The sequence below is a fragment of the Sparassis crispa genome, assembly GCF_003851025.1.
Source record: "Sparassis crispa DNA, contig_000012F, whole genome shotgun sequence".
In the NCBI taxonomy this organism is placed as follows: domain Eukaryota; kingdom Fungi; phylum Basidiomycota; class Agaricomycetes; order Polyporales; family Sparassidaceae; genus Sparassis; species Sparassis crispa.
This window is the reverse complement of record NW_020939759.1, coordinates 282,413-308,926: the sequence shown is the minus strand read 5'-3', so window position 1 is coordinate 308,926 and position 26,514 is coordinate 282,413. Positions and strand designations below refer to the sequence as shown.

Genomic DNA, 26,514 nt, shown 5'->3' with positions numbered 1-26,514 from the left:
TACACCTCATCAGAGGGTAAGTTAGGGAACGATGAAATTTCGAAAGGAACACGTCCTAATTTTCATCATTGTCGAAATGAGAGTTGTGCGAACGTTGAAGTGGAGTTCGTTTTTGTATGCCTCAAAATGTATTTTGATGCGAATGTCAAATTGAATGGGTACGGATGAGGTCAACCTTACTTTGAGTCCCTCCTACACCTCCCAAGGTGGCAAATGTCCAGCAGTCCTGGCCTGCTCATCAGCTAGAAAGACCAATAGAGAAGGGCGCCCGACTCACCGACATCGTGATGATGCGCACGCACACCTTCCACACTCATGCCGCCGGCCCTACCGCCCAAGCATTCGTCCCGAGATCCACGTCCAACTCAGGATTGATCTCGTCCTGACGCGTCGATATGTGGCAGAACGGCTCGTGTGCCTCCACCACAATCCTCCCGTCCGCGTCTCTCTGGGGCCCAATCGTGAACGCGAGCTTTGCCTCCCGGTGCGACAAAAACTCCAGCGAGCGCAGCGTCGGGCAGTGTGCCATGAACAGGCGCGCCAGACATCTCCAATCAGTAAAGACGTAGTCCTCGTCCGGCGCGTCCGCAGTATTGGGGTCGGCGTCAGAGTTTGAGTCTGGATCCGGATACCCAGCCTCGGCGCGTAGCAAGTCCCACGGCGCTCTCACTGCGAGCGGCGTGATACAGAAGTTCCACGCAAAGTGGCGCAGCGCGGGAAAACGTGCAAGGCGGCGAGCGTACGCCCATGTCGGCTCGGGCCACACGCTCGGCGTGCACGCCCTGCGCTGCCGGTTGTGCATGTACGTGAGCGTGAGCGCCTCTAGACGCGGAAAGGAGTCCGCGATAGCGTCGAAGAGCTCCTCGGACACATCCTCCATCCCGTCCAATACGAGGGTACTCAGTGGCGCCCCACGCAGCGCACCGATCAGCAGGAGCGCTTCCTCGATTTCGAGGCTGTCGTACATCTGCAGCTTCAGGTGTGTGAGGCGCAGCCCCCCAGGCTCTTCTGCGGCTGCGAGCAGCCACTTGCGCAGCTTCGGGAAGTCGCCATACGCGGGGAACTGCAGGACGACGCGCTCCGCAGTCCGGAACGGGTTGTGCGCGGTGCGGAACGCGGCATTGGGTAGTCCGACGTGGAACTCCTCTGCGTCGCCGACGAGCGCGAGCATGCGCACGTTCGGCAGGAGCGCAAGCGCATGCAGCGTGGCGTTGATCCGCTCGCCGACGAAGAACGACGCATTGTGGACGGAGCTGAGCACCAGGTGCGCCGATGTGCCACCGTCCTCATCCTCCGATGCTGGATGTATATATTCGCAGGAGATAAGCTCAAGCGTGTGCAGCGAGGACATGGCTGCCATCGATGCAACCATCGAAGGCGTAATTTCCATGTCACTCAGTCGCAGACTTTTGACCTGTGGCGCACCTGCAAGGATGTCATCCACACCGCGCAGGATCGGTGCGAAATACTCTTTATGGTCGATTAGATGGTGATATAGCCCGGCTCTGTCGAAGTAGTAGTTGGCGTTCGGGTTGGAAGTTGCGGGCGAAAGCTCCAGGCGCCGGATACGCCCTAAGATCTCGCGGTGTTCCAGAAGAAATGCGACTTCCGCGAGGAACCGCTTCCGCACCTTGTGGAGATACTCCTTGATGTATCCGTCGCGTCTGTCGCCGGTGATTCGCATTCCACTTTCATCAACGTACGTCGGTTCGATCCATAGCGCGAGGTTGCGCCTCTAGGCAGAGAGCAAGTCAGCCATCGTGCACATATATGAAGGACGTCTCCCCAAACCTGATATATGTGGGAAAAGGATATGGCACGGAGTGTGCGACAGACTGATCCAAGCCGGCGAGCATCCTCTATGCGAGCGAACTCCATGATGTAGTGGAGTAGCTCTGTGGGAAGGTCTAGTAACCACCGCTCTTGGAACTTCGGCTGGGGGTACTGCGCAATCATCACGCTATGCGCAGCTACGAGAACAACGTTTGTCAAGGTTGCTCGTATTATGCAACACGGAAGCATACTCGCCGGCTTGCTGGAAGATGCTTTGCAGGTCATACAGCGCTACCCTCCATTTGGTGCGGAATTGGTCGAGTACCATAGGTGGATTGATGATGTACGCGATGGCGACGACAGGGTGGCCGTCGTCGTCGTTGACATGCAGTTCGTGTTTCGTGGTGTATTTCTGCAGGGTGGCTACGTCTACCAAAAAAGCGTCCATGCGCCGTATAAGCGAGTTATACCGACGTGGATTCCGACCTGTGAGATCGAGCGAGCCCTACGAGCAAAGGCAATCTCAGCGCGTGTGCCAGCCCGCGGATGAGAAGTGTTGGGATAACAAGACGAACCTGGTGGAACCCCTGGACAGCCTGAAAAAATCGGCTAACGCGCAGCGTACTCCGCAGATCGGCGAACTTCTCGAGCATGTCTTTCGAACTTTCGGGCCCTAGGTGGACTGCGTGGGACTGGACTTTGAACACGGAGCGCCTCATCCTGTCCTCGAGATCTGCATACAGTCTGATGGGTATGCGCTCTTTCGGAGCTGTGGCACGTAGAGAGGAACGGTGGTAAGTAAACAGATGGAGCCCATTTTTGCGGGATGCAGAAATGTACCAGTGAAGTGTCCTTGGCTGTTCTGCCTGTCTTCCTCTTGGAGCTCTCTTTCGTCTTCCGAATCCATGAAGTTCGGTAAATGTGAACGGATACAATGGTTTATGGTGATTGACGATGTGGGTCGCAAACTGAGAACTGAATAGAGAAAAAAGTGGATTGATGGGTAGACTGTAGAGAGACGGAGAATGATCAGAGAAGTAGAAATAGAAAGCGTATGCTAGTGGGAAAAATGCCGCTTTGCCTTGCATGAGTTAGCAGGCATCTACGAGAGAGAGCTTAGCAGACAAACGAGGAAGGGTGTGGTCATGAGGAGAGTGCTCGTGCACGTTCCGAGAAGCGTGACGTGGCGGACGCGTGACAGACGCGTCCAGATATGTCTCTCGCCAACCAGACGCACGACGCGACGCTGCGGCGTGCGGTCACCTCAGGCTCCCCTGCAGAATCATCGCCCTCTTCAGCACTTCGTCGCAAGCACTTCTTTTGCGCGTATCTCACCGCCGTAATTACCCAGGGAACTCTAACCTATCAGCAGGGGTACGATGGCAGAGGGCTCTTGAATGAAGTCGAAATGCCAGTTGAGCTTCATCCAGTCAGGCCAACTAAAACTCGAAGGAACGCGTTGACAACAATAGCGAGATACAAAGCAGCGAATCTATAGAGCTATAGATAAATGGAGCACATGAGTTCTACACAACCGGTATCATCCAAACCTCGAATCCGTTCACGGTAGGGACCAGCCCTCCGATAAAGAAAATACATACTCATAGCCTCCGCCCTGGCACTCATTCATCAAGCCCAACTACCCACGCATTCTTGGTGTTCACAACGTCGTCGTTGGGATTCATCTCCTCCTGCCGCTTCGAGCCATTCCACGGCAAGTCATGCGACACGACCGTGACCCGCCCGTCCACATCCCTCCCAGGGCCCATCGTAAACGCCAAGATGGCTGTCCGCTCCGACAAGAACTCCAGTGAGTGCAGATCAGGACAGTACGCCACAAATATGCGCGCGAGGACCGACCAGTCCCGGAAGCGCAGATCCGGGAGCCGCCCGTCGGGGACGACGGGGTACCCCACCTCGTTCCAATATTCCCGCGTCCCGCTGCGCGCGAGCGGGTCCACAAGGTAGTTCCATGCAAAGTCCCGTAGCGCAGGAAGGTACGCGAGCCATTCGGCGTATTGTGACATCGGCTCGGGCCACACAGTTGCCGCGCGTGATGTGTCATTGTAGTGCGCGTACGTGAGCGTGAGCTGCTCGAGCTGAGGGCAGTCCGCCAGCTCTATGAAGAGATCTTCCGGTATGTGCCAAAGGCCGTCAAGGACAAGGGTGCGCAGCGGTGCGAACTGAAGGGCGAAAACGAACTTCTCGGTGTCAAGATAATCTAACGGAGACTGCATCAGCGCCTTAAAATGGGTCAGGCGGAGCCCATCGAACTTCCTGATTGCATCGCACATCCAATCGTATATTCTGAGAGTCTCATCGTGCTCTGGGAACTGTATAATGATGCGCTCGAGGGTGGAGAACGGGTTGTAGCACTCGCGGAAGGAATCTGAAGGCAGGCAAATGGGACTATAAAGAGGTTCGCCTGCAAGCACAAGCACAAGCACATTCGGGAGAAATGCGAGCGGGTGCAGGGTGCGCTCGTTCGGCTTGCCACGCAACGTAAGATTTCGGACAGAGGGGACCTTGTCGGAATCGCCATCAGCAGAGGGAAGTTTATAATCGCAGTACAAGATTTCCAGCGTATAGAGTGCAGGCATATCGGCCATGACGGCGACAATCGCGGATGAGATCTCTATCCTGGTAAAACAAAGTGTCGTGAGATGTCTTGCACCTGCGAGAAGGTTGTTGATGCCCTGCACAACAGGACGGCAGTAAACACTGAAGACGGTATCCACATCCCGAACTTGGGCCAACTTTAGTAGGCCACGATAGCATACATCGTTCGCGGTCGCGAGCTCCAGCCGCCGGATGCGCAGGATGACATCGGGGCGGGTAATGAACATCATGTTCTCCATGAATTTCTGTCGCGCGATAGTTAGGTGCTTAATGATCTCATTCGATCTCATGAGATGCCAGTCGAGAGAATGAAGATTGGGAATTCGCAATATTGTGAGTTTGCGGCTCTGCAGATGAATTACTCAGTTACGTGATGTGAAAAAAGAATAGGATATCGAACCGTGTGTATGTAAGGGAATGATATCTGTCGGAAAGCGCGACAAAGGGAGCAAAGCCGTCGTGCAGATTCTGCCCCGACTAGTTTTATAATCGCATCTAAAATTTCTGCGGGCATCTTCTGCAGTTCCAGCTTGGATCTTGAGACAGAGAGTGCCTGAAATACGGCGCGACATTCATCTACTGGCGCGAGCCTGTTCAGCGCGATGTGCAGGACATCTCAGGAGAAAAGGTCTCACGAGCTTGATCAGCTTCGACGGGCTGTCGAACATGCTGTTCGGGAGAATCGATGAAGAGCATGTGACCTATGTTGAAGTTTGAACCGGGAGTGAAAGTTAAACCACAGGGTGAGTGAAGTGATAAAATATCAGTCGCAGCGAGTTAGCGGGCAAAAAAAGTCGTGCCTTCGGTGAGAGGGTTGTCAGTAGGGGCTAGTGAAAGCGTGGAGAAGAAATTTGTTGACAAACAAGGGTTAAAATGGCCAAAACTGAAAGACGGGGAGGAAGTTATTAAAAACCGTCAGTTATAGACAATAATGACCAAACGAGTGCCTCACCTTGAGTCGAGGCGTGATTAATCGAGGCCACCGAGAGAGTCAGTGACCCCCGCAAAAGAAAAGAACAAGGCCACAACGAAAGGAACAGTAATGTAACTGCTGAGAAATTGACGGGCGCGAATAGCGGGCAAAAGATACCTTGGAGAAGAGAGCGAGTGGCCGCTGTCGCTAAAGGCGCGACAGCCGGAGAGTTAGTGGGGATGGTTCAAGAAAGATAGTTGCTTGAACTCAACTTGGGCTCCGACGAAAACAAGCGGGTGTGACGGTGTGACGGGTGACAAAAGCATCCGCTAACATGCTCACGGTCACGCCGATTCACATCATAGATCGACGCGGATGTTGCCGACGAGAAGACCACCACCGCCACCGAGTACTTCGGCCACTCGCTCAATATTTGCACGGGCACGGAACGACTGAATTCCATCATGAATCAGTCGAGATATGGGGTGAAGAAAAAGGAAGCTTACATAATAGACGAGGTGACGTCAGGGGCAGAACATGATGACGCCGTGCCCATTTCGTCGAAGGATTTGGGAGCCCAGTGACCACACCCCTGTCCGCACACGCTAGGCCTTTCCTGTCCGCTACATATCCCGACCGCTGCCGCTTGGTCTCCTCCACCGACACCACCACCACCACCATATACCACCGCCCGCCATGCTCTCCCTCACCGCCCGTACCACTCTCAAACGCAGTGCAGCTGCAGCTCGAAGGCCCGCTGTCGCAGTGTGCACGCCTCGCTCCTACTCCAGCACAACGAACGATAACGATCCAGAGGTCTGTACCTTTCCACGCTGACCCACCCACGCAGCGAGGCTGACAACTCTTAGGTTCTGGAGCTCGAGAAGCAGCGCAACCTCTCCAAGAGCCAGCACAAGACATCTACCACAGTGGAAAATGCACCAGGCTGGAACGAGTACCTTGCCAGCGCATCAGAAGCCGCCGTCAAGGTCTGTTCATCATCTCCTGTAGTGCTCCAATTTGTTTGCTGACACTCACCTCGTAGGCGGACCGCTCAGAGATCCCTACCTCCGAATTGGAGCAGCGCACGATCGAACACATTCGCAACCGGCACCATTCAGAGCACACGTCCTCTGCCTCCTCCAAAACGGAGCTGCTCAGCAACGGTGAGGGTACCATCGAGTCCCGCGAGGCCACGTACGAGCGCGACGAGATCTCTGGCCCCCTCAAGGGTGCGCCTGCCCACGAGACCATCGAGCGCGAGTACGAGTACGAGCAGAAGCAGACCAGGAAGTAAGCACTAGGCAGGCACCCGAGTTGTCTTGACCGCTGAGATAGGGAAAAGGCCCGATTGATTTACACCTTACGCACCCATCCGCAAGTTCCTCGCGCAACATGCTTCCCTATTGTACATGTACCGAGCAATCCGTTGTACTGCATAGCTTTCATTCTGCATGTTCTTCATCTGCGCCTGTAATCGCTGAGTGAGTTTCGTCTGCACTGGCTTGAGACCCATCCAAAAGCCACGCGATCGATATATCCCGACAACAGGGCGAGCGCCAACAACGGCAGTTTAACGTTGCACCCAAAGTGCGTGGCCAGCAGAACTCCGAATGGAACGTACAGCGACATGCAGAAATCACCTGGTGTATCTCGCAATGGGCTAGTATACTGATACAGATGTTTTGTGATACCGATTAATTTCGCGGGGGGCAGTGCACGAGTACGCACATTGGAGGAGATGTCGTGTGGAGGAGAGACTCGGTCCTGATGGGGTGTGGTATCGGATCCCATTTCGGCTGCGATGATGCAGGGACGTCCTTGCTTTGACAGTGAATTGTTCCGAGGTCTGCATTGGGGGTGAGACAATCATGGCTTGGGGTCTGGGTATGTCGGCATGCGTGGATGTGATAGCATTATTGAAAGGGAGAGGGAGATCCACAAGAAATTGAACAGAAGAGGGGCAGAGTCAAGATCGATCCCATCCAAATCAGTGCGCCCCACCGGTGTACCGTCGTATCGGTAGGCGCTATTGGAACATAATGTGGAGGTGGTGATTCGGCAACCAAGGGCGGCGTGCCGCTACCTGTGAGAGACTGGCTGACATATAAGAGCACATATATAGAGATATCCTGGCGGAATGTCGGAAGATCGGAGTTGCCAAGAAGCACGCGTACAGCAACATGATGCGCATACAATTATGCAGCAACGCACACAAGTCGCACACATGCAGCACTGTATAGTCGCAATAGGCGTCGCATGGATCCAGTGGGGGTGTCAGTTTGGGATATATGGATGGGTGCGCCTACTACGCAGGCAGATCGGAAGGTGAGACCGGGGAGTCAGGATACATGCGCTTGAGATGTCGGTATTTGCGGAGGGAGTAGAGTGCAAGTGTCTCTGCCAAGAGCGGCGCTTGTCAGCTTGGCCCGTTCTGGCGGAGGAAGAATGAGGGCGATGCACCGTTTCTAATATATTCTCCAAGCTTAATCGCGCGTTCAATATCTTCTGGATTTTGTAAATTTCTGTTCTCTGTTGAGAGCAATGAGTGAGGACGAAAGAACATAGCGCATATAGGCATCACAACTCTTCGCGACAGAGATCAGACTCAACACCACCAACCAAGCTGCTGAGAAGAGACTGACAAGAAAAGACAGTACGCACTCTCAAACAGCCCGCGCAGCTTCCCGTGAAAATTGTATCTGCGACGCACGAATGAGCACACGAATTCGACCGCGCGAGGACACGCACGAGGGATCAGGGTAATCCCGTCCGAGCCTGTGCAGCTCCTTGTACAGCGCGAGTACGCGCAACCGCGTCGCCTTATTTACGACCGGTGCGTTCGTGATTGGCATCGCGTCCCAGAGGCCGGGTAAACCGTTGGAAGGTGACGCTGGAGAGCTAGGGCTTGTCGGTCGTGAGAGCAAGCCGTCGAGAAAGTCACCCGAGAAGCAAATCGGGATAGCTGAGGCACGTGACAGTCGCGGACTTTCAAGTTGGCGCGTCGCGTCAGGTCGCGCGGGGCAGCAGCCTTGAGGTTGAGGACACTGTCGTTTGACGTGTCGCCACTAGACCGCATCTGAGCTTCTCCACAATAGCGTTGATCGTTCCAGCTTCCATTGTTGAACTTGAAGTTCATATGTTAGTGTGGAAATGTTTTCATCTAGAGGGTGGTGCTCCTCAATGTGAAAATGTCAATCATATTCAGCTATTCGTTTCGATTTAAACCACTGGTACATGCATGTACAGGATCCTGGACTCTTTCTGTAAGTCCCAGAATATGATAATATCTATTGACGTAGTAACGAAGAATGCTTAGCCATTGAGTACTGAGTGCCGCTAACGCCTCCGGCGTCCGTCTATCAGCATTTCTTACGATCATACAGACACTCTTTGCAGGTCCTAAGTGTATTCTCGACATCGGCCCCCCATATCCGTTACCCATCCCCACATTTCGTTACCAAGATCTCTACAATTTCTTTATCCAGATAATCTACGCCCCCGTTCAAATTGCCGAGGAGAGCTTACCTTTACGCTTGGAATTGTGCTTCGAGCTAACGGCCTCTTGTAATTCCTGCCTATGAACACAGTGTCTTGGAACCTCCGACGGAGTAAATATCTTGACAATCCTTAACAATCGCTTCGGGTAAACACTGAGAGTGAACACTGGCCGTAGGGCATGAGGAGTGCACATTGCTCGGTGCTTCTCATGTAAACTTTTACTGTGTGGCCGGAGCACTGCAGCAGCTGTGACTGACTATTTGAATCATCGGTTGTGAACTTGTGATTTGTTCCAAGGTGACTACGAAAGTGACAGCATGTCACGCGCTTGTTCTTTGCCTTTCTCGGTCACACAAACTGCAGTTACTGAACGCGTCTTAGCTCGTTCCAGCCATGAGTGAACCACAGGCCATGTATGCGACTGACGAGGTGCGCATTTCTTCCGTATTTTTGAGGCACTGCTGATAAATATGTCCGCAGTACGGTCGTCCGTTCATTATCCTCCGCGAGCAAGCCAAGAAGACTCGCAGTCATGGCATTGAGGCAATTAAGGCATGTCACACTTAGGACCTGTATTCCCGTGTCTTACAGGAGAAAACGTCCGTAGTCGCACATCCTTGCTGCAAGAACAGTAGCAAACATCATTCGGACATCGCTCGGACCTCGAGGTCCGCACAAATACCCTCCTCCATTATTGCTCCTGGCTGATCAGATTCACGGTCTTCGTGGTCTCCAGGTCTCGATAAAATCCTCATTTCTCCAGATGGCGACATCACTGTGACAAATGATGGTGCAACAATCCTCAGCCAGATGGAGGTGGAGCACCAGATCGCGAAGCTGCTCGTGCAACTATCGAAGAGTCAGGATGACGAGATTGGTGATGGCACGACAGGCGTTGTCGGTGAGTGTTTAGTTACACCGGATCTTGTCATATACCTCATTCCGTTCCCAGTCCTTGCTGGTGCATTATTGGAGCAAAGCGAAGCTCTACTCGACCGTGGAATCCACCCGATCCGAATCGCAGATGGCTTCGACCGGGCGTGTGTCGTTGCGGTCGAGCACCTGGATCGTATTTCTGACCGCGTTGAGTTCTCACTCTCCGACACATCCAACCTCTACAAAACCGCCATGACGGCGCTTGGCAGCAAAATGTGAGTGCCTTACGGATGCTCTCGACACGCCCTAAAACATCGTTCAGTGTCTCGAAGGAGCACCAGAAGTTCGCCGAAATCGCTGTCGAAGCTGTGCTCGCTGTCACGGACTTCGAGCGTAAGGACGTGCCGTTCGACATGATCAAGGTCGACGGCAAAGTTGGAGGCTCCCTCGCCGACACGGCGCTGATCCGCGGCGTGCTGATCGACAAGGACATGTCGCACCCGCAGATGCCGCACAGCGTACACGACGCGAAGATCGCCATCCTCACGTGCCCGTTCGAACCTCCACGCCCGAAGACGAAGCACAAACTCGACATCACGAGTGTGGAGGAGTACAACAACCTCCGCGCGTACGAGAAGGCCAAGTTCGAAGACATGATTAAACTCGTCAAGGACACTGGCGCGAATCTGGTCATCTGCCAGTGGGGCTTCGATGATGAGGCGAACCACCTGTTGATGCAAAACGATCTTCCTGCCGTGCGGTGGGTTGGCGGCCCGGAGATTGAGGTGAGTTTCTGTGCCAATGTGCAATGCGAGACATGTCCCTCACGTTACGCAGCTCATCGCCATTGCGACCAACGGACGCATCGTGCCCCGGTTCGAAGACCTCTCCCCAGAGAAGTTGGGCAAGGCGGGCGTCGTGCGCGAGGTCTCCTTCGGTACCACGCGCGACAAGATGCTCGTGATCGAACAATGCGCGAATGCACGTACAGTAACAGTCTTCGTGCGGGGAAGCAACAAGATGGTGCGTCACATGATTGAGCGTGCATAACTCAATCTCTGAAACCTATTGTGCACAGATCGTTGACGAGGCAAAACGTTCTCTCCACGACGCGCTTTGTGCCGTCCGGAATATAGTCGTGGACAACCGGATAGTGTATGGCGGAGGCGCCGCGGACATCAGTTGCTCGCTGGCGGTGGGAAAGGCTGCGGACGAGGTAATACATCGTCTTCTATTCTCTTCTTTTTTTTCGAAGCGATACTCACATTTTGCAGATACCTTCCATCGAGCAATACGCCATGCGCGCATTTGCATCTGCCCTCGACTCCATTCCTCTCGCACTTGCGGAGAACAGCGGCCTATCTCCCATCCAGACCCTCGCTGAGGTGAAGAGTCGGCAGGTGAAGGAGGGCAACTCGACACTGGGAATTGACTGTCTTGGCAAGGGCGAGAACGGTGCGTCGGTATACGATCCGCTCGCAAACGCGGAATTAATTGCAGTACACGTGTAGATATGAAGAAGCAGAATGTGTACGACCCGCTAATCTCGAAACGACAGCAATACCTACTGGCTACACAGGTGCGTATTCAACACCGAGGTTCGCACGCCGTGCTGATAGACGCTATTCCTACAGTTGGTACGAGCAGTCCTCAAAATCGGTGAGCATCTCGAAACTCTCTTAACTGTCCTCTTCTCACGATTTCCTTCGCTCACAGACGATGTCATCGTTGCTGGGGAGGCGGAAGATTAGTCCTGTATCATCTAGAAGGTTAACAATAAATAGCATAATCTCAAGATCAGCCCGAGCGTCTAACCCGATCCTGCACCTCGAAAACCTGTTAGTCGTACTCCAATATCTAAGTGAGTACTCTATGCTAGAAAGATGGACGCACGCCGCCCTGTAAATACGGATATATCGCGAACGACCAAGTGTCCGTGTCCTCACTGAACTTCCTGGACCTTCTCGGCCTCAATCTCTCTAACGGCGACCTTCTCGTCTGGGGCCTTCGCAACATGTCCATTCGCAGCGATTTCGACCCTCTCCGTTACCTGCACGTCGCCATTCGGGGTATCCTGAAGGCCCTCGCCGAACACCGCTACCTTAATATCCCACTCCCTGACGCCGACGGTGGCGCCGCGCGCGCGCCAGCCCTCCCTCATCTTCGCCCTGCGCTCCGCGCACAGCTGGACGAGCACAGGCCAGTACTGCTCGTGCTCGTACTCGAACACGCAGTCACCGCCCCATTCGCGAAGAAGCTGAGGAGCCTCGAACAGGCCCTCGCTGACGCATTGCGGATTGAAGCGCATCTTCGGCCGCGTGACAGGGTCGACAAACGGCGTGATGATCTTGAAGAAGGCGTTCAGTAGGAACGGGACGTTCGTAATCAGCGCGCGGCCGAGGCGCTCGGGATCTGAGGACGCGGAACCCTTAGAAAAGGTAAGCTATTGGAACTGGGCACGACTTACAATGGTCCTGAAGGATGTTGAGTGTCTACATGACGTATACCAGTGAGTGGATGTGTCGAAATATAAGGAGCACAGTAAGGCGCACTGCATGAGACTGGCCGAAAGACGGTGATCGCGACCGGTCAGCGAAGTCGACCATGAGTGCAATGGTCCTGTAGATAGATATTAGGTCAGATATTGGACAAGTATGGGACGGCGTACTCGACTCCTGGGCCCATAAGATCCACAGTACGCTCAAGTAACCACACGACCAGATGTAGCTGGCGGATGCTTTCAGAGGTATTCTGCTTACTGGGGCGCAGGTATAGTGCAGGGCGGCCGTCGATGTCGTACCCGAACAGAACCATCTTGCCTGTCACTGCCTACAAGACTGGTAAGACCCAACAGAATATATCGACCACGAAATCCGTCGCGAAAACGCACCTCCGGCTCCACGTACGAGGCAGTGATAAGGTCGTATACACCATACTCACGGCGCCATTTGAGCGTTGCGTCTATACGCTTGATAACGCCATGCGCGCTGTGCCATTTGGTTGCACGCAAGTATCTGTGAGCGTACGAGAAAGTAGCTATGAATATGCCTCTGTGGTGGAGGAGAAGCATAATTCACCTGAGTAGACATTCGTAGGACTTCAACGGACATCAGCTAACATGGTCACACGGAGACCTAAATTAATGTATGCGAATGATTGCCCGTATGAATAAATTCCACTGGCTGCAGAAAGCAATTGAACAGGCCGCGCAAGTCCATAATCTCGAGTACGCCGGATCCATTTGGTGAGGACCACGATCGCACTGCATTTCTGCACATTCCTCACAAGAACATCACAGTTCACCTACCAGCCAGAATTTCTCCTCCTCGCGTAGCTTCCCATCTTCCACAGCAGGAATTGTATATTTTTCATTGGAATAGTGTGCAAGTACTTCATCGAACAACCTTTGGTGATCTGAGGTGAGGCTCAATTCCGGTGGTTCTTTGACGGTTTTGGAGGAAATGTTAGGCGGAGGTAGCGGTGTGTAGATTGTCTCTGCATGCGTAATTGACATCGTGGTGAGCAACGAGAAAAATCTTGGATACAAGCACCAGAAGTGGTCGCAACCAGAGAGCAGTGAACTCAGATGTGGATCATAGCCAAGAGGATGATCCGACAATATTATCGACGCGTGCGCCCACGTGCTCGTGACACGGTCTACTTTACGTAGCGTACGGCGACGCGATGCGGCGCGCCATTTCACAACTTTTTCGTTCTCGAACAGGCTGGCACTGCCGTGAAAAGGGAATGAGTCCATCATGCTCGCTATGACAGCAATGGACCGAGGCGGCTTCAATCCGCAGAAATTCAGACCAACTACCACTTCTCCAGTACAGTGAAACATTACTTGGACATCCATAATATTGCCGAGTTGCTCTCTTACAGGTTAGAGAACGTACGAACATTGGCGATCAACGCTTTAGCCGCAATGGTGTGCGGTTCCGGGTTCTCATGGAAGCTGCGAGCCTTTGAAGCGAGGAAATTACAGGTGTTTCGAATGCTCTATAATGATCTCAATTTTAATCCCCTTACAGTACAGTACAGCACGTCCCTGAACAGGTCCGCTGACCATCGTACGTCGGACAAACGTCGGGCGTGTTCCTTACAGGAGGTTTCAGCCTAGCTGCTGCACAGAAGCTCGATAGGAGTCGAACATAACAATGCTGGGCTCACTATTGCACTACGGGGGAGGAACCAGGATAGCTGTGGTCCCACAATCTTCTGTAAGCGCCGGAACATACATTATTCGAACACGCAGAGGCCTACATATCATCTGAAATCCGCTACCATGTTTACTCCGGACTCGACGCAAAGGGAGGACGAGTTTGGGTCGAGTCCTCAACATGGATAAAATGATGTCGTGCTAGTAGTGTCCGGCGACTTCCCCGTGGTACATGCCCATGCATATTACTGGTGTTCACAACGATGACTTTTCATCTGCGTTGTGTCCACAATATCTAGACTTGGCAGAGCGTGAGGGCTGTTGCGCACAATGTATGGACTAGGCCGATCGCTTCGCAGCGACTTGCAGACGATACTCCATGCTGATGCTGTAGACGTCGTATGTTTTCATCTGTCGTGAAGTTATGCAACATTAATCATTGAGCCCAGTGAGGTCTATTAAGTACTCGTCAGTGTCCGTATCATTCAAGGGTGACATCAGCACTGACATGTCAGTACTGACAGTAGGTTTCGTACTCAACGTTAACGTTCAACGCTCAGGGAAACTTCTCCGATCCCAGAAGAGACGATGATACTCATCTCCGTATGACTCATCGCCCAGTTGACAGCGCTATGCGCCAGGTAGGATTGGTAGGAAGAGGTTGTTTACAGCATCGGACTCAAGCTTGTCTTCAACCGCCTAACGCCCGCCAGGCAATACAATGCGAGATCGACCCTGCTATTATGTACTATGAATTCTCTACAAGTCCACGATGCTTGCTTGAACAGAATTACAAGGGCAAAACAGGTATCTTGGTCATCTGAATGAGCTACACAGGATGATGTGTTGTACTATATGGACACAGAGAGACAGGATACGGACCACCGCTATATGGAGGGACGTACGAATCACTACTACAGGATGAACAGTGGTCTGAGTTGTGCATATAAACAATAACGGTGCACTCACCAGGAAATAGTCCGGTACGCGCCGCGAAACGAGTGGCTCGCCTGCACGCGGTGCTGGATCGAATTGTAAGCTGGTCGAGACCAATAGATGTTAACTGCTCGGATCTCAGGAAAATGTGAAGGCGCAATACGCACAAGCTGTATGATAATTTTTCGTCAATCTCCATGATTGCGGCTTGGTTACCGCAGCGGTAGCAGTAGTTTGGCGCCGAGAAGATCGTGACTACATTTCTATCCTGCCCCCAGTTGTAACCTGTACGGCTGGGTCAGTCTTGAGGCGGGACCACCCGGATGCGTACACTCACCCTCCATGACCAGCTGGTGCGCCCGCGCAACCAGAGTCAGGCCATTGTTATGATTGAATGCCTCGCTGATGTCCTGCCCGAACGTATACCCTGCACCCCGTGGCGAGATCCCCCACCCACATCGATCGTCGGGGTCGGACCACAGTAGGTCGCACATTGGGCCTTCATGAGGCACTTCCTGCACTCGATCTATTCCACGGACATGGTCGAGAGTGTCGATAGAAGGAGAGAGACCGCCATGAAGACAGAAGATCTAGGAGGAATGGTAGTGTGACAGGGTGATGTGATAAGGGTACGTATGGAAGCATAACGGAATATGGCACTCACTTGGTTCTCGATGAGAGCTGTCAGAGGTAGGTAATCGAACAAATCCGTGAAAAACCTCCACACGTTCGCATTTCCGTACTTCCGCAAGCACTCGTCGTAGAACCCGTACACTTGCGTGATCTGCCGGGACTCATGATTTCCACGGAGGATGGTAACACGATCCCGGTAGCGAAGCTTCAATGCAACGAGAAGAGTAACTGTCTCGACGGAGTAGTATCCTCGATCAACATAGTCACCCATGAAGAGGTAGTTTGTGTCCGGTGAGTTACCACCGATGCGAAACAGTTCAGACAGGTCATGCTACAACGCATGTAGAAGCACAACCGGATGTGGTGAGAGCATGTCAGTTTCCAATCGATATCATTGACGAGAACGTACAAATTGACCGTGAATATCGCCACAAACAGTGACTGGGCATCTGACCGGCTGCACGTTCGATTCTTCCATCAAAATTTCCCGCGTCTGTCAACACACCACGGCCAACGGTCAGCAGTATGCACATCATACATAATTCTCAGCGGTGCGGAGGAGCTGCCACCACCTTATCGGGATCAAACCGAGGAGACGCACCTTGTCGCAAAGTCGTTTCACATCCGCCTCGGCAAGCTGCTTGCACTGGCTCAGCTGTGCGATCCAAGAGTCTATTTCGTGTTCCATTTCAATGTTTTGGGTGAAAGTGAGTTGAAAGAATGAACAATTTGGGCGGGGGTGTAATGATGCGCGTGGTGGTAGGATGCACTCCGGGAGACGTGACCTCGGGTCACTTTGTGACAGCCGTGACGTTGCGGTCACACCGTGCGAAAGATACATGCTTGCAGATGCACCGCTGCCGCACACGTTTGACTCAACAATCACATCGGATACCTACGACTATCTGTATTCGTTCTTTTCGTCGCCTTTCGTTCACATATACAACCAGGAGCCCAGATTTACGGCTTTTCACTGATCCAATATGCCGAAGGTGAGTAATGGTCCTCACTTGCGATGTAGTGAAACTGACGGAGAATGGCATCGTAGAACAAGGGAAAGGTTAGTGAATCAAGCAACGAAAATACTGGGAAGATTTAGGCTAAACCTTGGCATCTAGGGAGGCAAGAACCGGAGACGTGGAAAGAATGAGAACGACGACGACAAGCGCGAACTTGTCTTCCGGGAAGATGGACAGGAGTATGCTCAAGTGACAAAGATGCTTGGTAATGGACGTCTGGAGGCGCAATGTTTCGACGGCGAGAAGCGACTGGCGCATATTCGGGGCAAGATGAGGAAAAAGGTGCGTTTTTCTTCCGTCCTACCCGGAGTGGCGATTGACAGATTTCTCTTCATCTGCTCGCGGATTGTAGGTCTGGATCAACCAAGGGGACATCATTCTTCTATCTCTTCGAGATTTCCAAGATGACAAGGCCGATGTGATTGTCAAGTACACTGCTGATGAGGCTCGAAGCTGTACGTGCTATCTATCATGTTTGAGTGCGGTTCTAACGGACGCTTCCGGTACTTCACATGTCTTGTGCTGGCATCCTGTCTGTAGTGAAAGCATATGGCGAGCTTCCTGAGAATGCCAAGATCAACGAGACGGAGACGTTCGGCGACGAGGAGGGCGAGTGCACCTTCGAATTTGGGGACGAAGGCGAAGTGGATATCAACGAAATCTAAGAATGTTGTTTCTATCGGTGTATATTGTCTCGTGAGGAGCATATCATCCAGCAGCCCATCGTTGTATCTTTGGATTTGTCATCGACCATCATCGCATGTGTAGCATCGTAGGTGTATAGACTCTGACACAGCATCATCTCTCCATCGTTACGACTTGTTTTCTTATTGTACTATCATCAAGATATTTTCTGCATTTAGTTTTCCGTAGAGTCAAGGAGGTTAAGTCTCCGAGGATTTTGAGAAATTACCTCTCAACGAGCCAGTTATAGATGAACCACGGGTGTTAGGTTACCTACTACCCATCAGCAGCACAGTCTGCATATCTGGGATGCAGCCCTTCTCCCTCATCAGGTATTCCACGATATCTCTCGCGTCGCACTTTACTGCCGCTTTCAGCATCTGTGGATTCACTCGCACTCTGTCCCCAAGCTTTCTCCTCTTCCCTTTGCCCGTGCAGGATGTTCTCTGCTCGTTGACACCCCGATGGTCGCGTTCCACAAGCATGCGAACAAGTGCAAGGTCCTTCCGCCGAATAGCAACCATCACGGCGATCCCGTCCTTGTAGGCGGGTGACGCGCCATGAGCAAGAAGGAAGCGCACCAAAGGTATGAAGCCAGCATATACGGCTTTTGTAAGCGCATACCCGTCATATGAATCGATGAATGGTGGAGGAAGACGTGGGTGGTCGTACAGGTAGCGAAGGAAGGGAAGTGGAGTATCGTTTTCTGACCAGTTGCTGTGATTTGGCTTCCCTTGGCCACCTAGTGTCCGCGGGGCTAGTGTGCGGAAAAGCCTCCGAGGCAGTTCAATGACCACCCCTTTTCGCCCCCTTGGGTATGACACCTCGTCGAATTTGGAACGAACTACGGCTTCTAGCACTTCTTGGCTACATATGGGATATCTGAGGACGGTGGTAAACAACCCGGTCGTACGTCGAGCGGTGGTACGTTCGGAATGGAAGTAGCGACCAACGAGATATTGCGCATGGAAAGATGAAGGAGCGGATTTGAATACGGCATAGAAGTGCTTAGAGGTGAGGGGAAGGGAAGATGAGAGTGCGTAGTATTGGATCTCGTACAACAGCTGAAACACAACTGTGAGAATATCCGGCAATAGTGGTCGAGCGAGATATTCACCTCGATAGGAAAGCTCTCTAGCGACCTACTGCGCGCCTGAATTCCTGTGGTAGTCATTTGGCAATATTGGATGGGTACTTGATGAGAGGCTCCCAAATTGGAAGGCGGTGGCTTTGGATCCTAACAAGATCAAACAATCCCCCACCAGATCACGATCGGCCAATTAATAAACTCTGAGAGAGTATTTGACCGTTTAAAATTGTCAAAGATCCGTTTTGCTATAGGCACTTAGAAGCCCGGTTTGCGATGTTCGATATCGACGGAAAGCTTCACAAGCCAAATTGAACGTGTAATGACATTTAAGACAAGAAGGCACATAAGTAAAAGCGGCGTCAGACTGTCCACCGAGAGACCATCATGCTTCGTGCTTCGCGTCGTCAACCATTTTCTCGCGAGGCTCGTGAGGTATTTCCTGCATTACCACTTCGTCGCCAAAGACTTGTGCCATCTCTTCCAGTGACTTGCCTGAACAGAAACTGCGTATCAATAGCCTGAGCTGCATGACGTAGTGAATTGATGACTGACCCTTCGTCTCGGGAAAGAAGAAAGCGATAATAATGAAATCTACAAAATTTAAGCATATGAAGACAAGATAATACTTCCATCCGATATTGCTGATGGCCAAATTCGACACCTGTTCAAAGGCACGTTGTCAGCATTGCCCCTCTCATTTATTTGGAAAAGTGGAATACCTGGGAGAATAACACATTGAATGCCCAGTTGGCACAAGTTGCAACGCTAGTTCCCACAGAGCGATTTCTGGTAGGGAACACCTGAACGCCATAGATAAGCGAATTGAAAATGTACCACCGTACAGTACGCACTTCTGATGCAAGCACCCAGCTGACTGGTCCGAAGCTTAAGGAGAAAAAAATACTAGTCATGAATATCATCGCGATACCAGCACATTGAGCAGGATGGTTAGTTGATTCGCTTGGAGGGAACGACGCGACAATGGCGGTAAGAACTGAGTAGGTGACCACGAAGCTGCCCGCGCCGAACATTAGTGGTTTCTTCCTCCCAACGCTATCGATTAAAAGCGTGATGAAGCTGGGAAAAGGTCAAGCTTGCCAATCTCTGTCGTGCCAAAAATGAGCTCACAAGAAATTCGCGATGGGGCCGACGGCGCCGTAGATACCCTGCACTAGCAATGATTGGCCATGCGTGAGTCCCAAAGCAGTATACATCGAAGGACCGAAGTAATTGATAACTAGCAAAAATGTCAGTCAAAGTACAACTTGAATATTACAGTCGGGCTTGCCGTTGATCCCAGAGAATTGACCAAAAACTTGGACGCCAACCGCAACAAGTGTGCGCTTCAGCATCCCAGGCGTAGCCCATAGGTCGCCGATGTTCCTCGACTTAACCGTCATCTCGGCCTTTATAGTCATTTGCATCTCTAAAAACTCACGCTCCGCCTTCTCCCTCGCTTCGGGCGTGTTGCCGCCGTGCAACTTCCTGACTACCGCAAGTGCCTCCTCGTCACGACCTTGCTCGAGGAGCCAACGCTGGATGACAGTAGGGTTAGTACACTTACTGACCGGCTGACGGAATACTGCATACTGGAGAGAAGGGGAGGAACTGGGTTCCGACCAAAAGGAGGAATGCAGGAATAAGCTAAACAAGTATGAATATACATAATGAACGAGATGCGTAGCAGGACGAATTACCTGGAGACCAAGAGGAAGCCGCCATGAGGTGTTCGAGTTAATGAATTGACACCCGTAACCAACCTGATAGATAAGAGCTAGAGGCGCTACGCTATCCATGTTCGGCAAGTAACTCACCCAGTTAGCAACGATAAACCCGATGCCAATCATTTGCTGCGCCAGTCCCACTATAAGACCACGTATTTTGGGGGGCGCAATTTCTGTCTACAATGCATAGACATCAGCGCCGTGTCACTGAGAAGATGACTGGCATAGACACATTGTACAGAGGCACGGTCATTGACAGAACACTGCACCATGTTTTCAGTGCTCATGCGACACTCGATACGTTGTGGTAAACCACATACCCAATCGCTAAACCAGCGATGATACGCCCGATCAGCATGCAAGCAAAATTGTTGGCTCCGGATTGCATTGCACATCCCCAAAGCGCCAGCGTACAACCGAGCTGCAAAATATAAGTATGTTACTCTCGTCGCACAGCAAACGGCGGCCACTGCAAGTCAGTGGAAAACACACTTGAATCGACCGCTTGCGACCAATCTTGTCATTTGACCTATCGACATATTTGTCAGACCCGTTAAATAGTGATTATGATAAGCATACCATCCTGCAATAGCAGCACCGAAGAAGCAGCCGCCTACGACATATGAACCAACAAGAATATTTGGATGTGCGCAACCAACCGCTCACCCGTAAATGTAGACACCACCGCCCCCGACAAGCTAGCATAATTGCGCGGATCATTCACGAAGTTTTTGAATGGAGGAAATGTAATAACAGAAGAGATGATGCCGCTAATTGTCGGGAACCGGGCAAGGCCAACGTTTAGGATCGTTACATCACGAATTGCTGTTGCACTAACCTGTCATATCTACGATGCAAGAAAAACGACAAGAGAAGTACGCGGAGGAGGTAACAGAAGAGATCTGAGCTTACCCGAATAGAAAGGCACCTAGATTTCGAGGCAGCTTGTCAGGGTATCGACCATCGGACACTTTGTAGCAAACGCACCGATCGAGCAGAATGCTGCTATGAAGATGTTGTATACGAGACCCATCTTGGAGAGAGGTGAAGTCCGTCTTCAAGATAGCGCCTTCGCAGTAGAGAGTATTTGTATAGCAACTGGTCAGAGATAGCCAGGAACAGGGAATGGGAACTACACGCCGATTTATGCTGTCCATCACGGTTCCGGATTCCAAAATACAACAGAGATGCTGAGATCTAGATCACAAGGCCACCGAGACCAAACCGCGAAGCCAAAGTCGCGTCTCTGAGTGGCCGATTCTAAAGCCAGGTTGAGAGAATGGCGGGAAGTCCGGGCCGCCAGAGCCAGAGTATCCAATTTACGGGCGCTTCAGCCAGACCATGTGAACGATTTACTTCTGAGAAATGGGAGGTGAAGTAGAAGACGGGTCACCTTTGACGCACTGGCAGGATCTGCATATGGAGACGGCTGGACAGCTTCCACTGAAGTTGTTCCCGGATCTTTCATCATGCGCCCATTTTGCGGGAACGTGACCCAGAAAAGTAGTATGCCAGTACACCCATTGGCCCATGGCTACTCGAACGTCCCGAGAGCAGGTTTGTCGGAGAAACACAAACCAGCTTGATGCCTGGGCAGCGATCTAGTGTGTCGGCCGCCCCATCCCCACGATAGAGCCCAAGTATCATTCGTGAGGTTACCGATCAGTGTCAGATAATAATCTAGAGTGCGTAGCGCGTGGCGACCTGTTGAGTTTGGGCACACGAACCACAGTACGCACTAGGCCGAGAGGAGCGGCGAACCGTGTGCACTGGCTCTGGAAGGCAGACTGTCGACGGCATCGAACTGTACTGCAAGCTAGGTAATCATCTTCGAATGCTGCACACCTTCCGGGTATCTTATATATGCAATACTGTCCAACGAGGATAGTGAAAAACGTGCCTATGTATTCCGAACTTGTATCCGTCGAAGTCCGGTAGAGCTATGTATCCATCAGTGTTTAGTAGCTGGAGGTCAGCGCGTGTGTGCAATCTTAACGTGCCCGCCTCTTGCGAGAAGAGGTCCGTGACTCCCGCAGGATGTCTCGAGACGATGATTAACTTTCTTGCAAACTACATGTGCAAGGGATCCACGTGGCAGCGCCAAAAACCGGGTCTCAGCGCTCTGTTCTGTCTCCTCCGAGTCTGTCATAATACTAGGCTGCATAGAATCTAGATCGTCTGTTGGCTCTGCACCTTATGCTAATTTCATCACCTTGCTTGCCAAGGTCTCCTCGCCCCCCTTAATTGCACCACTTTTCCGTGCCCCGTACCTGCCCGACTTCTCTCCCGAGTGTCTCCGGTTAAGGCCTTTATGTTCGACTCCCACTGTCGTCACATCGTTAACCCTGTACAGTCTGTTCAAGTTGTTGAATATATAGAACCATCGGCGAGCGTCGTGTACAATCTGTTGCGCGGCGTTGCTTATTCAATCAGTAACAAACATTATCCAGTTGTCCGTTCTCTTTCGAAAATCCATCAGGAAAACCCAACTTTCTCTTAAGAGAACATTTAACTGCCTTAAACAGACTTATAGTTCTTATTTAAGGAAATAAGGACAAAAAGGGCATAAGCCATATTACATTAAGTGCCTGAAATCCAACTTATTGAGACTTATTTGAGAACTTATAGCCTTAAATAAGGGTTTTCAGAGCGAAAGGTCTTTAAGGAAAAGTGGGGTTTTCCTGATGTCAGCCCGGTTGCTGTATGCTTGTACTTGTCCATTCAACACTTAACTACAACTATCGGACCCAGGTTTTTTTCCGCCGTTAATTCAGCTTTTTCCCTGTCACAGCATGTAGTCTACAAAGAAAATTCACTAGAAGTGAATCTGTGGTGTTCATCACCCATTCACTTAATGATGGCTCTGACGTCTGAGATCTGAAGTACTGAAATTGAATTGTGAACTTCCCCTCCGATCTTGTACAACCTAAACCACTCTGTTGGGGGGTGATTATTGTTTACTAATACCCTTCAAATTGTCTAGACTGCATGCATATCTAACAAATGCATTACCACTCGGCAAGCAAGGTCAAGGCCGACGCCAGTCGGCGCTTCCCTAGTTCCATAATCTTCAACCCAATTCTACCCCACCTACTCTCCTTGCTGTTTGTTCACACGTTCACACTTTGCTCTCTACCTTGGTGTCTGTAGAGCCTCACGCCCCTGAGAAGAGCGTTGCGAAACCGCCTCTACGATACCGACCACCACCGACGCAGAAATCGGGGATCCGAATCCGTCACAATAATATTACAATTCGTAATAAAACCTCTTACGTCGAAGCATTCTACTTCAGCCTCTTAACAAACCGCTGTCTATCCCCCTTGTACCTGCAGAGCGCTCTCCTCAGCTGTAAGCGGGAAGTACAGAGGGATGAGATTCCTAGGACAAAGTTGCGTCAATGCACTATGATAAGAGTGAATGGTGGAGCCCCTACTCGTATACTATTTTGTCGGCGTCGCTCCAGACTACGAATATAACTCGATCAAGCTGTCAAAGGCAGTGGTTCGGTGACCAGAGCGTGTAATGGGATGAGAAAACCCACCCCGTCTCCACTGAGAGAATCAAGGAATTCGCGAACCACTTTCAATGCAATGTGCGTAGCATCTTCGACAGGATAGCCGTATATTCCCGTCGAGATGGAAGGAAATGCCTGAAATATCTCCCATGAGCTTGCGACTGTGCATTCAAGTCTTTGCGGTAAACGGACGATATGCTTCAGCGACCTATCCACTACCAATTGCAAACTTCTTTGATAGCACGACTTGAGCTGCTTAGCCTTGACATCCGTGTTCGCTGATGAGTATATTGGCCCCACTGTATGGATCACAAATTTCCTGGTAGGCACGTCGAAGACGGATATCTCGCAGAGAAAGCTACACGCACGACGGCAAATCGTATCCCTTGGTGATCTTGGCGTCGCCAGTATCACAACCGTCAAGTGTTCGACCTATCTCCGTTGGTTTGGAGACAAACCGCTCAGGTCAATAACTGCTAAAGCACGTACATTCTTCCAGAAGTTCTGGACCCGCGGCAGCATGGATGGCTCCGTCCACTGTGATTGGCATTAAGCGCTTGAACGACCGGGCGGGGGTTAATACTACTAACCGCCTCCACCTCCTGGGGGTCCAGTCAGTCCAGCTGAGACAGTCGAACTATTAACGGAGGGAGTGATCACGCACCTAATAGACTTCGGTTGGCAGCATTCACGATAGATGCCACTTCCAACCTGGTAATGTCCCCCTGACTGAACTCATGTTACACAGGGCAGCTAAAACCTGATACACGCCAAGAGTGATTTGTTGACATATGATACTCACTACAATGACACCCGATCGAGCAACGACTCCTTGGGCGGGAACACGAGTTCTGAGCTCTTGGCACTCTTGATGGCAGAAGTGCCATATAGCTCGCGAAGGGTGGGGATCTTAGACAAAGCAACGGGCATGATGTTGCGATTCAACAGCAGTGATTGATATGTTGGAACTAGTGATGGTGGACCTGCCCGTCTGCTGTCCCGGGCGAAATGTCTCCAATTCCCAGGATGTGACAGTCTCTTTGTCCTGATTCCGGTCAGAAGAGCACACCGGTGGGTGCTTCGCAGAGGAAAATAACTCGTTGCTGTGTTTGTTTGAGACAATGAATAAGTGCGGGAGAAGAGAAACGTCGCGGAGCGCGGTTGGATCGAGCAATTATCGGAGAGATTCTTCCGGGCCTCGTGGCGTGGGCGCCAAAGTGAACAATGTCCTTATATGACGCCGTTGCGTTGCTTGCTTTGGAACCTCTTGTTTTCGCAGACCATAAGTTGTTCTGTCCTCCCCGTTCGCTCTTGTCATTCCTTTTCGTCTTATGGGTGGTGTCTTGTGCTGCTGTTCTCCACCCGTCGATTTCGATGGTGAGGTGGATCTGTATCACTTTGATTTGAATCGAGCAGTGGGGCGCGGTGCCTTTGGCAAGGTGCGTATATCCGAGGGGTCTATAGTTATATCTGAACATCATAGAATTCCAGGTGAGAATTGTTGAACACAAGCAGACGAAGCAGCTGTACGCCTTGAAGTACATAGATAAGGCCAGGTGCCTAAAGCAGAAGGCGGTCGCGAACATCATACAAGAACGTCGTTTGCTGGAAGAGGTGCGCACACATGTCGAGCGTATACATTCTGCATACTAACAATATCCAGATTGACCACCCATTTGTTGTCAACTTGCGATACGCCTTCCAGGACGACGAAAACTGCTTCTTCGTATTGGATCTTATGCTTGGTGGGGATTTGAGATGTACGTGCCCATGATATCCCCGTGTCGTACATTCTCGTGACGGGAACGATTGCAGTTCATTTGGAGCGCTTAGGCCGCATCCCGGAGAACGTTGTGCAATTCTGGACAGCAGAACTTTCCTCTGCGCTGGCTTATCTTCATAGACAGCGCATCATTCATCGGTGAGTCGTACGTCCTTACACCGTTTCTACCCTCAGGTCCGAGTACTTTGTTTTAGCGACATCAAGCCCGACAACATACTGCTGGACGCGATGGGTCACGTACACATCACTGACTTCAATGTAGCCATCCATTACTCTGAGCGCCGGCTCCACACCAGCGTAGCAGGTAGCATGGCGTACATGGCTCCCGAGATTGTTGGACGCAAAGGCTACACCTGGTGGATCGACTGGTGGAGTATGGGTGTTGTGATTTGGGAACTTCTCTTCAGACGTCGCCCATTCGACGGGCGCACACACGAGAAGATGAAAAGCTCGATCATGAAGGATCCAATTAAATTACCTTCAATCGCGGACCAATATTGCAGCCCGGAAGGTCAAGATGTGATTATGCAGGTGAGCATATCCCACTCTGTCGTGCTATCTCCAAGCTAATGGTCATTGTATGCACCTCAGTTACTTGATCGGAATCCAAGGACTCGACTAGGGTGCAAGAGTCTGCGTCAAGGGATCGCCGACATTCATTCGCATCCTTGGTTTGCCTCCATCGACTGGGAGAGTTTGGAAAACAAGGAATGCCAACCACCATTTTCAATCGATGTACGTACCATGCTTTCTTCCTCTGTTTCTTGGCGCGATTGATTTACATGTAATGGTGTAGATGAACAAGCTCAATTTTGACGTCTCACACGAGTTGGACGAGTTTTTGATGGTGGAGAGGCCGCTCACGCATTCGCGACGAAAAGCCCATCCCAACCTCGAGAAGATGAAGCCCGAGATGCGACAACTAGTAGAACAGTACGTTTGGTCATTTGTCGTGCGCCTTCGTTGATTGAACTGGATGATAACAGGTTTACGGTGTACGACTACTCGAAGACTAAACGAATTTCATACTATCCGCACAACGAGCCTATCATCACCGCCGGTCACACAATCGACACCGAACCTGAGCCCGTCATGCTATCAGCTACTAACTCTGTGCAGCCAACGGAGTCAATCGTCGAACGCTCGCACGTTAACACGCTATCGGGAGAGGGTGACAGACCTGGGCATAGTACCCCTCATTCGCGCTCGGGCAGCCCGGATCCTGCCGTATCAACGCGCGGATCACGGTAGCAATTTTCCCTGCGTCATGTTTTCTGCTTCGATTTC

At 51.5% G+C, this 26,514-nt stretch overlaps 12 protein-coding genes across 12 annotated transcripts; 4 read left to right on the top strand and 8 right to left on the bottom strand.

Moving 5' to 3' along the window:
- Window positions 1–313: 313 nt before the first annotated feature.
- Window positions 314–2,221, bottom strand: SCP_1301060 (hypothetical protein; the record flags this gene model as incomplete). The annotated part of the gene is made up of 3 exons (XM_027763403.1): window positions 314–1,735; window positions 1,792–1,960; window positions 2,025–2,221. The coding sequence occupies 3 exons, from the start codon at window positions 2,219–2,221 to the stop codon at window positions 314–316; spliced, it is 1,788 nt and encodes a 595-aa protein (XP_027619204.1).
- A 1,174-nt stretch (window positions 2,222–3,395) lies between these two features.
- On the bottom strand, window positions 3,396–5,088 carry SCP_1301050 (hypothetical protein; the record flags this gene model as incomplete). Its single annotated transcript, XM_027763402.1, has 3 exons — window positions 3,396–4,739; window positions 4,793–4,968; window positions 5,028–5,088. 3 exons carry the CDS (start codon window positions 5,086–5,088, stop codon window positions 3,396–3,398), a joined length of 1,581 nt encoding a protein of 526 aa, XP_027619203.1.
- Window positions 5,089–6,001: 913 nt separating this feature from the next.
- Window positions 6,002–6,660, top strand: SCP_1301040 (hypothetical protein; the record flags this gene model as incomplete). The annotated part of the gene is made up of 4 exons (XM_027763401.1): window positions 6,002–6,121; window positions 6,175–6,294; window positions 6,351–6,598; window positions 6,651–6,660. The coding sequence occupies 4 exons, from the start codon at window positions 6,002–6,004 to the stop codon at window positions 6,658–6,660; spliced, it is 498 nt and encodes a 165-aa protein (XP_027619202.1).
- Window positions 6,661–7,613: 953 nt separating this feature from the next.
- On the bottom strand, window positions 7,614–8,160 carry SCP_1301030 (hypothetical protein; the record flags this gene model as incomplete). The annotated part of the gene is made up of 4 exons (XM_027763400.1): window positions 7,614–7,705; window positions 7,769–7,837; window positions 7,970–8,007; window positions 8,057–8,160. 4 exons carry the CDS (start codon window positions 8,158–8,160, stop codon window positions 7,614–7,616), a joined length of 303 nt encoding a protein of 100 aa, XP_027619201.1.
- A 1,039-nt stretch (window positions 8,161–9,199) lies between these two features.
- SCP_1301020 (T-complex protein 1 subunit epsilon) lies at window positions 9,200–11,433 on the top strand (the record flags this gene model as incomplete). The annotated part of the gene is made up of 12 exons (XM_027763399.1): window positions 9,200–9,235; window positions 9,287–9,358; window positions 9,414–9,474; window positions 9,543–9,707; window positions 9,759–9,957; window positions 10,005–10,467; window positions 10,520–10,705; window positions 10,761–10,898; window positions 10,957–11,137; window positions 11,194–11,261; window positions 11,317–11,341; window positions 11,399–11,433. The coding sequence occupies 12 exons, from the start codon at window positions 9,200–9,202 to the stop codon at window positions 11,431–11,433; spliced, it is 1,629 nt and encodes a 542-aa protein (XP_027619200.1).
- Window positions 11,434–11,624: 191 nt separating this feature from the next.
- SCP_1301010 (CRAL/TRIO domain-containing protein) lies at window positions 11,625–13,196 on the bottom strand (the record flags this gene model as incomplete). The annotated part of the gene is made up of 7 exons (XM_027763398.1): window positions 11,625–12,094; window positions 12,150–12,174; window positions 12,235–12,301; window positions 12,351–12,511; window positions 12,573–12,696; window positions 12,760–12,779; window positions 12,990–13,196. The coding sequence occupies 7 exons, from the start codon at window positions 13,194–13,196 to the stop codon at window positions 11,625–11,627; spliced, it is 1,074 nt and encodes a 357-aa protein (XP_027619199.1).
- Window positions 13,197–14,755: 1,559 nt separating this feature from the next.
- SCP_1301000 (Serine/threonine-protein phosphatase PP2A catalytic subunit) lies at window positions 14,756–16,101 on the bottom strand (the record flags this gene model as incomplete). The annotated part of the gene is made up of 7 exons (XM_027763397.1): window positions 14,756–14,758; window positions 14,814–14,883; window positions 14,948–15,065; window positions 15,118–15,370; window positions 15,445–15,744; window positions 15,823–15,906; window positions 16,015–16,101. 7 exons carry the CDS (start codon window positions 16,099–16,101, stop codon window positions 14,756–14,758), a joined length of 915 nt encoding a protein of 304 aa, XP_027619198.1.
- Window positions 16,102–16,396: 295 nt separating this feature from the next.
- Window positions 16,397–17,097, top strand: SCP_1300990 (Eukaryotic translation initiation factor 1A; the record flags this gene model as incomplete). Its single annotated transcript, XM_027763396.1, has 5 exons — window positions 16,397–16,405; window positions 16,462–16,473; window positions 16,532–16,714; window positions 16,785–16,887; window positions 16,973–17,097. The coding sequence occupies 5 exons, from the start codon at window positions 16,397–16,399 to the stop codon at window positions 17,095–17,097; spliced, it is 432 nt and encodes a 143-aa protein (XP_027619197.1).
- Window positions 17,098–17,385: 288 nt separating this feature from the next.
- SCP_1300980 (predicted protein) lies at window positions 17,386–18,290 on the bottom strand (the record flags this gene model as incomplete). Its single annotated transcript, XM_027763395.1, has 2 exons — window positions 17,386–18,180; window positions 18,234–18,290. The coding sequence occupies 2 exons, from the start codon at window positions 18,288–18,290 to the stop codon at window positions 17,386–17,388; spliced, it is 852 nt and encodes a 283-aa protein (XP_027619196.1).
- Window positions 18,291–18,588: 298 nt separating this feature from the next.
- Window positions 18,589–20,963, bottom strand: SCP_1300970 (High-affinity glucose transporter; the record flags this gene model as incomplete). Its single annotated transcript, XM_027763394.1, has 17 exons — window positions 18,589–18,698; window positions 18,759–18,867; window positions 18,926–19,006; window positions 19,058–19,283; window positions 19,335–19,443; window positions 19,495–19,741; window positions 19,797–19,850; window positions 19,904–19,966; window positions 20,021–20,107; window positions 20,163–20,193; window positions 20,251–20,351; window positions 20,423–20,459; window positions 20,510–20,543; window positions 20,597–20,700; window positions 20,769–20,777; window positions 20,843–20,858; window positions 20,918–20,963. The coding sequence occupies 17 exons, from the start codon at window positions 20,961–20,963 to the stop codon at window positions 18,589–18,591; spliced, it is 1,464 nt and encodes a 487-aa protein (XP_027619195.1).
- Window positions 20,964–23,241: 2,278 nt separating this feature from the next.
- On the bottom strand, window positions 23,242–24,374 carry SCP_1300960 (hypothetical protein; the record flags this gene model as incomplete). The annotated part of the gene is made up of 9 exons (XM_027763393.1): window positions 23,242–23,308; window positions 23,364–23,416; window positions 23,472–23,579; window positions 23,637–23,763; window positions 23,813–23,876; window positions 23,934–23,981; window positions 24,035–24,046; window positions 24,109–24,173; window positions 24,247–24,374. The coding sequence occupies 9 exons, from the start codon at window positions 24,372–24,374 to the stop codon at window positions 23,242–23,244; spliced, it is 672 nt and encodes a 223-aa protein (XP_027619194.1).
- Window positions 24,375–24,775: 401 nt separating this feature from the next.
- Window positions 24,776–26,478, top strand: SCP_1300950 (cAMP-dependent protein kinase type 3; the record flags this gene model as incomplete). Its single annotated transcript, XM_027763392.1, has 8 exons — window positions 24,776–24,883; window positions 24,936–25,058; window positions 25,108–25,204; window positions 25,260–25,365; window positions 25,422–25,758; window positions 25,819–25,962; window positions 26,024–26,160; window positions 26,214–26,478. 8 exons carry the CDS (start codon window positions 24,776–24,778, stop codon window positions 26,476–26,478), a joined length of 1,317 nt encoding a protein of 438 aa, XP_027619193.1.
- Between the last annotated feature and the right edge of the window lie 36 nt (window positions 26,479–26,514).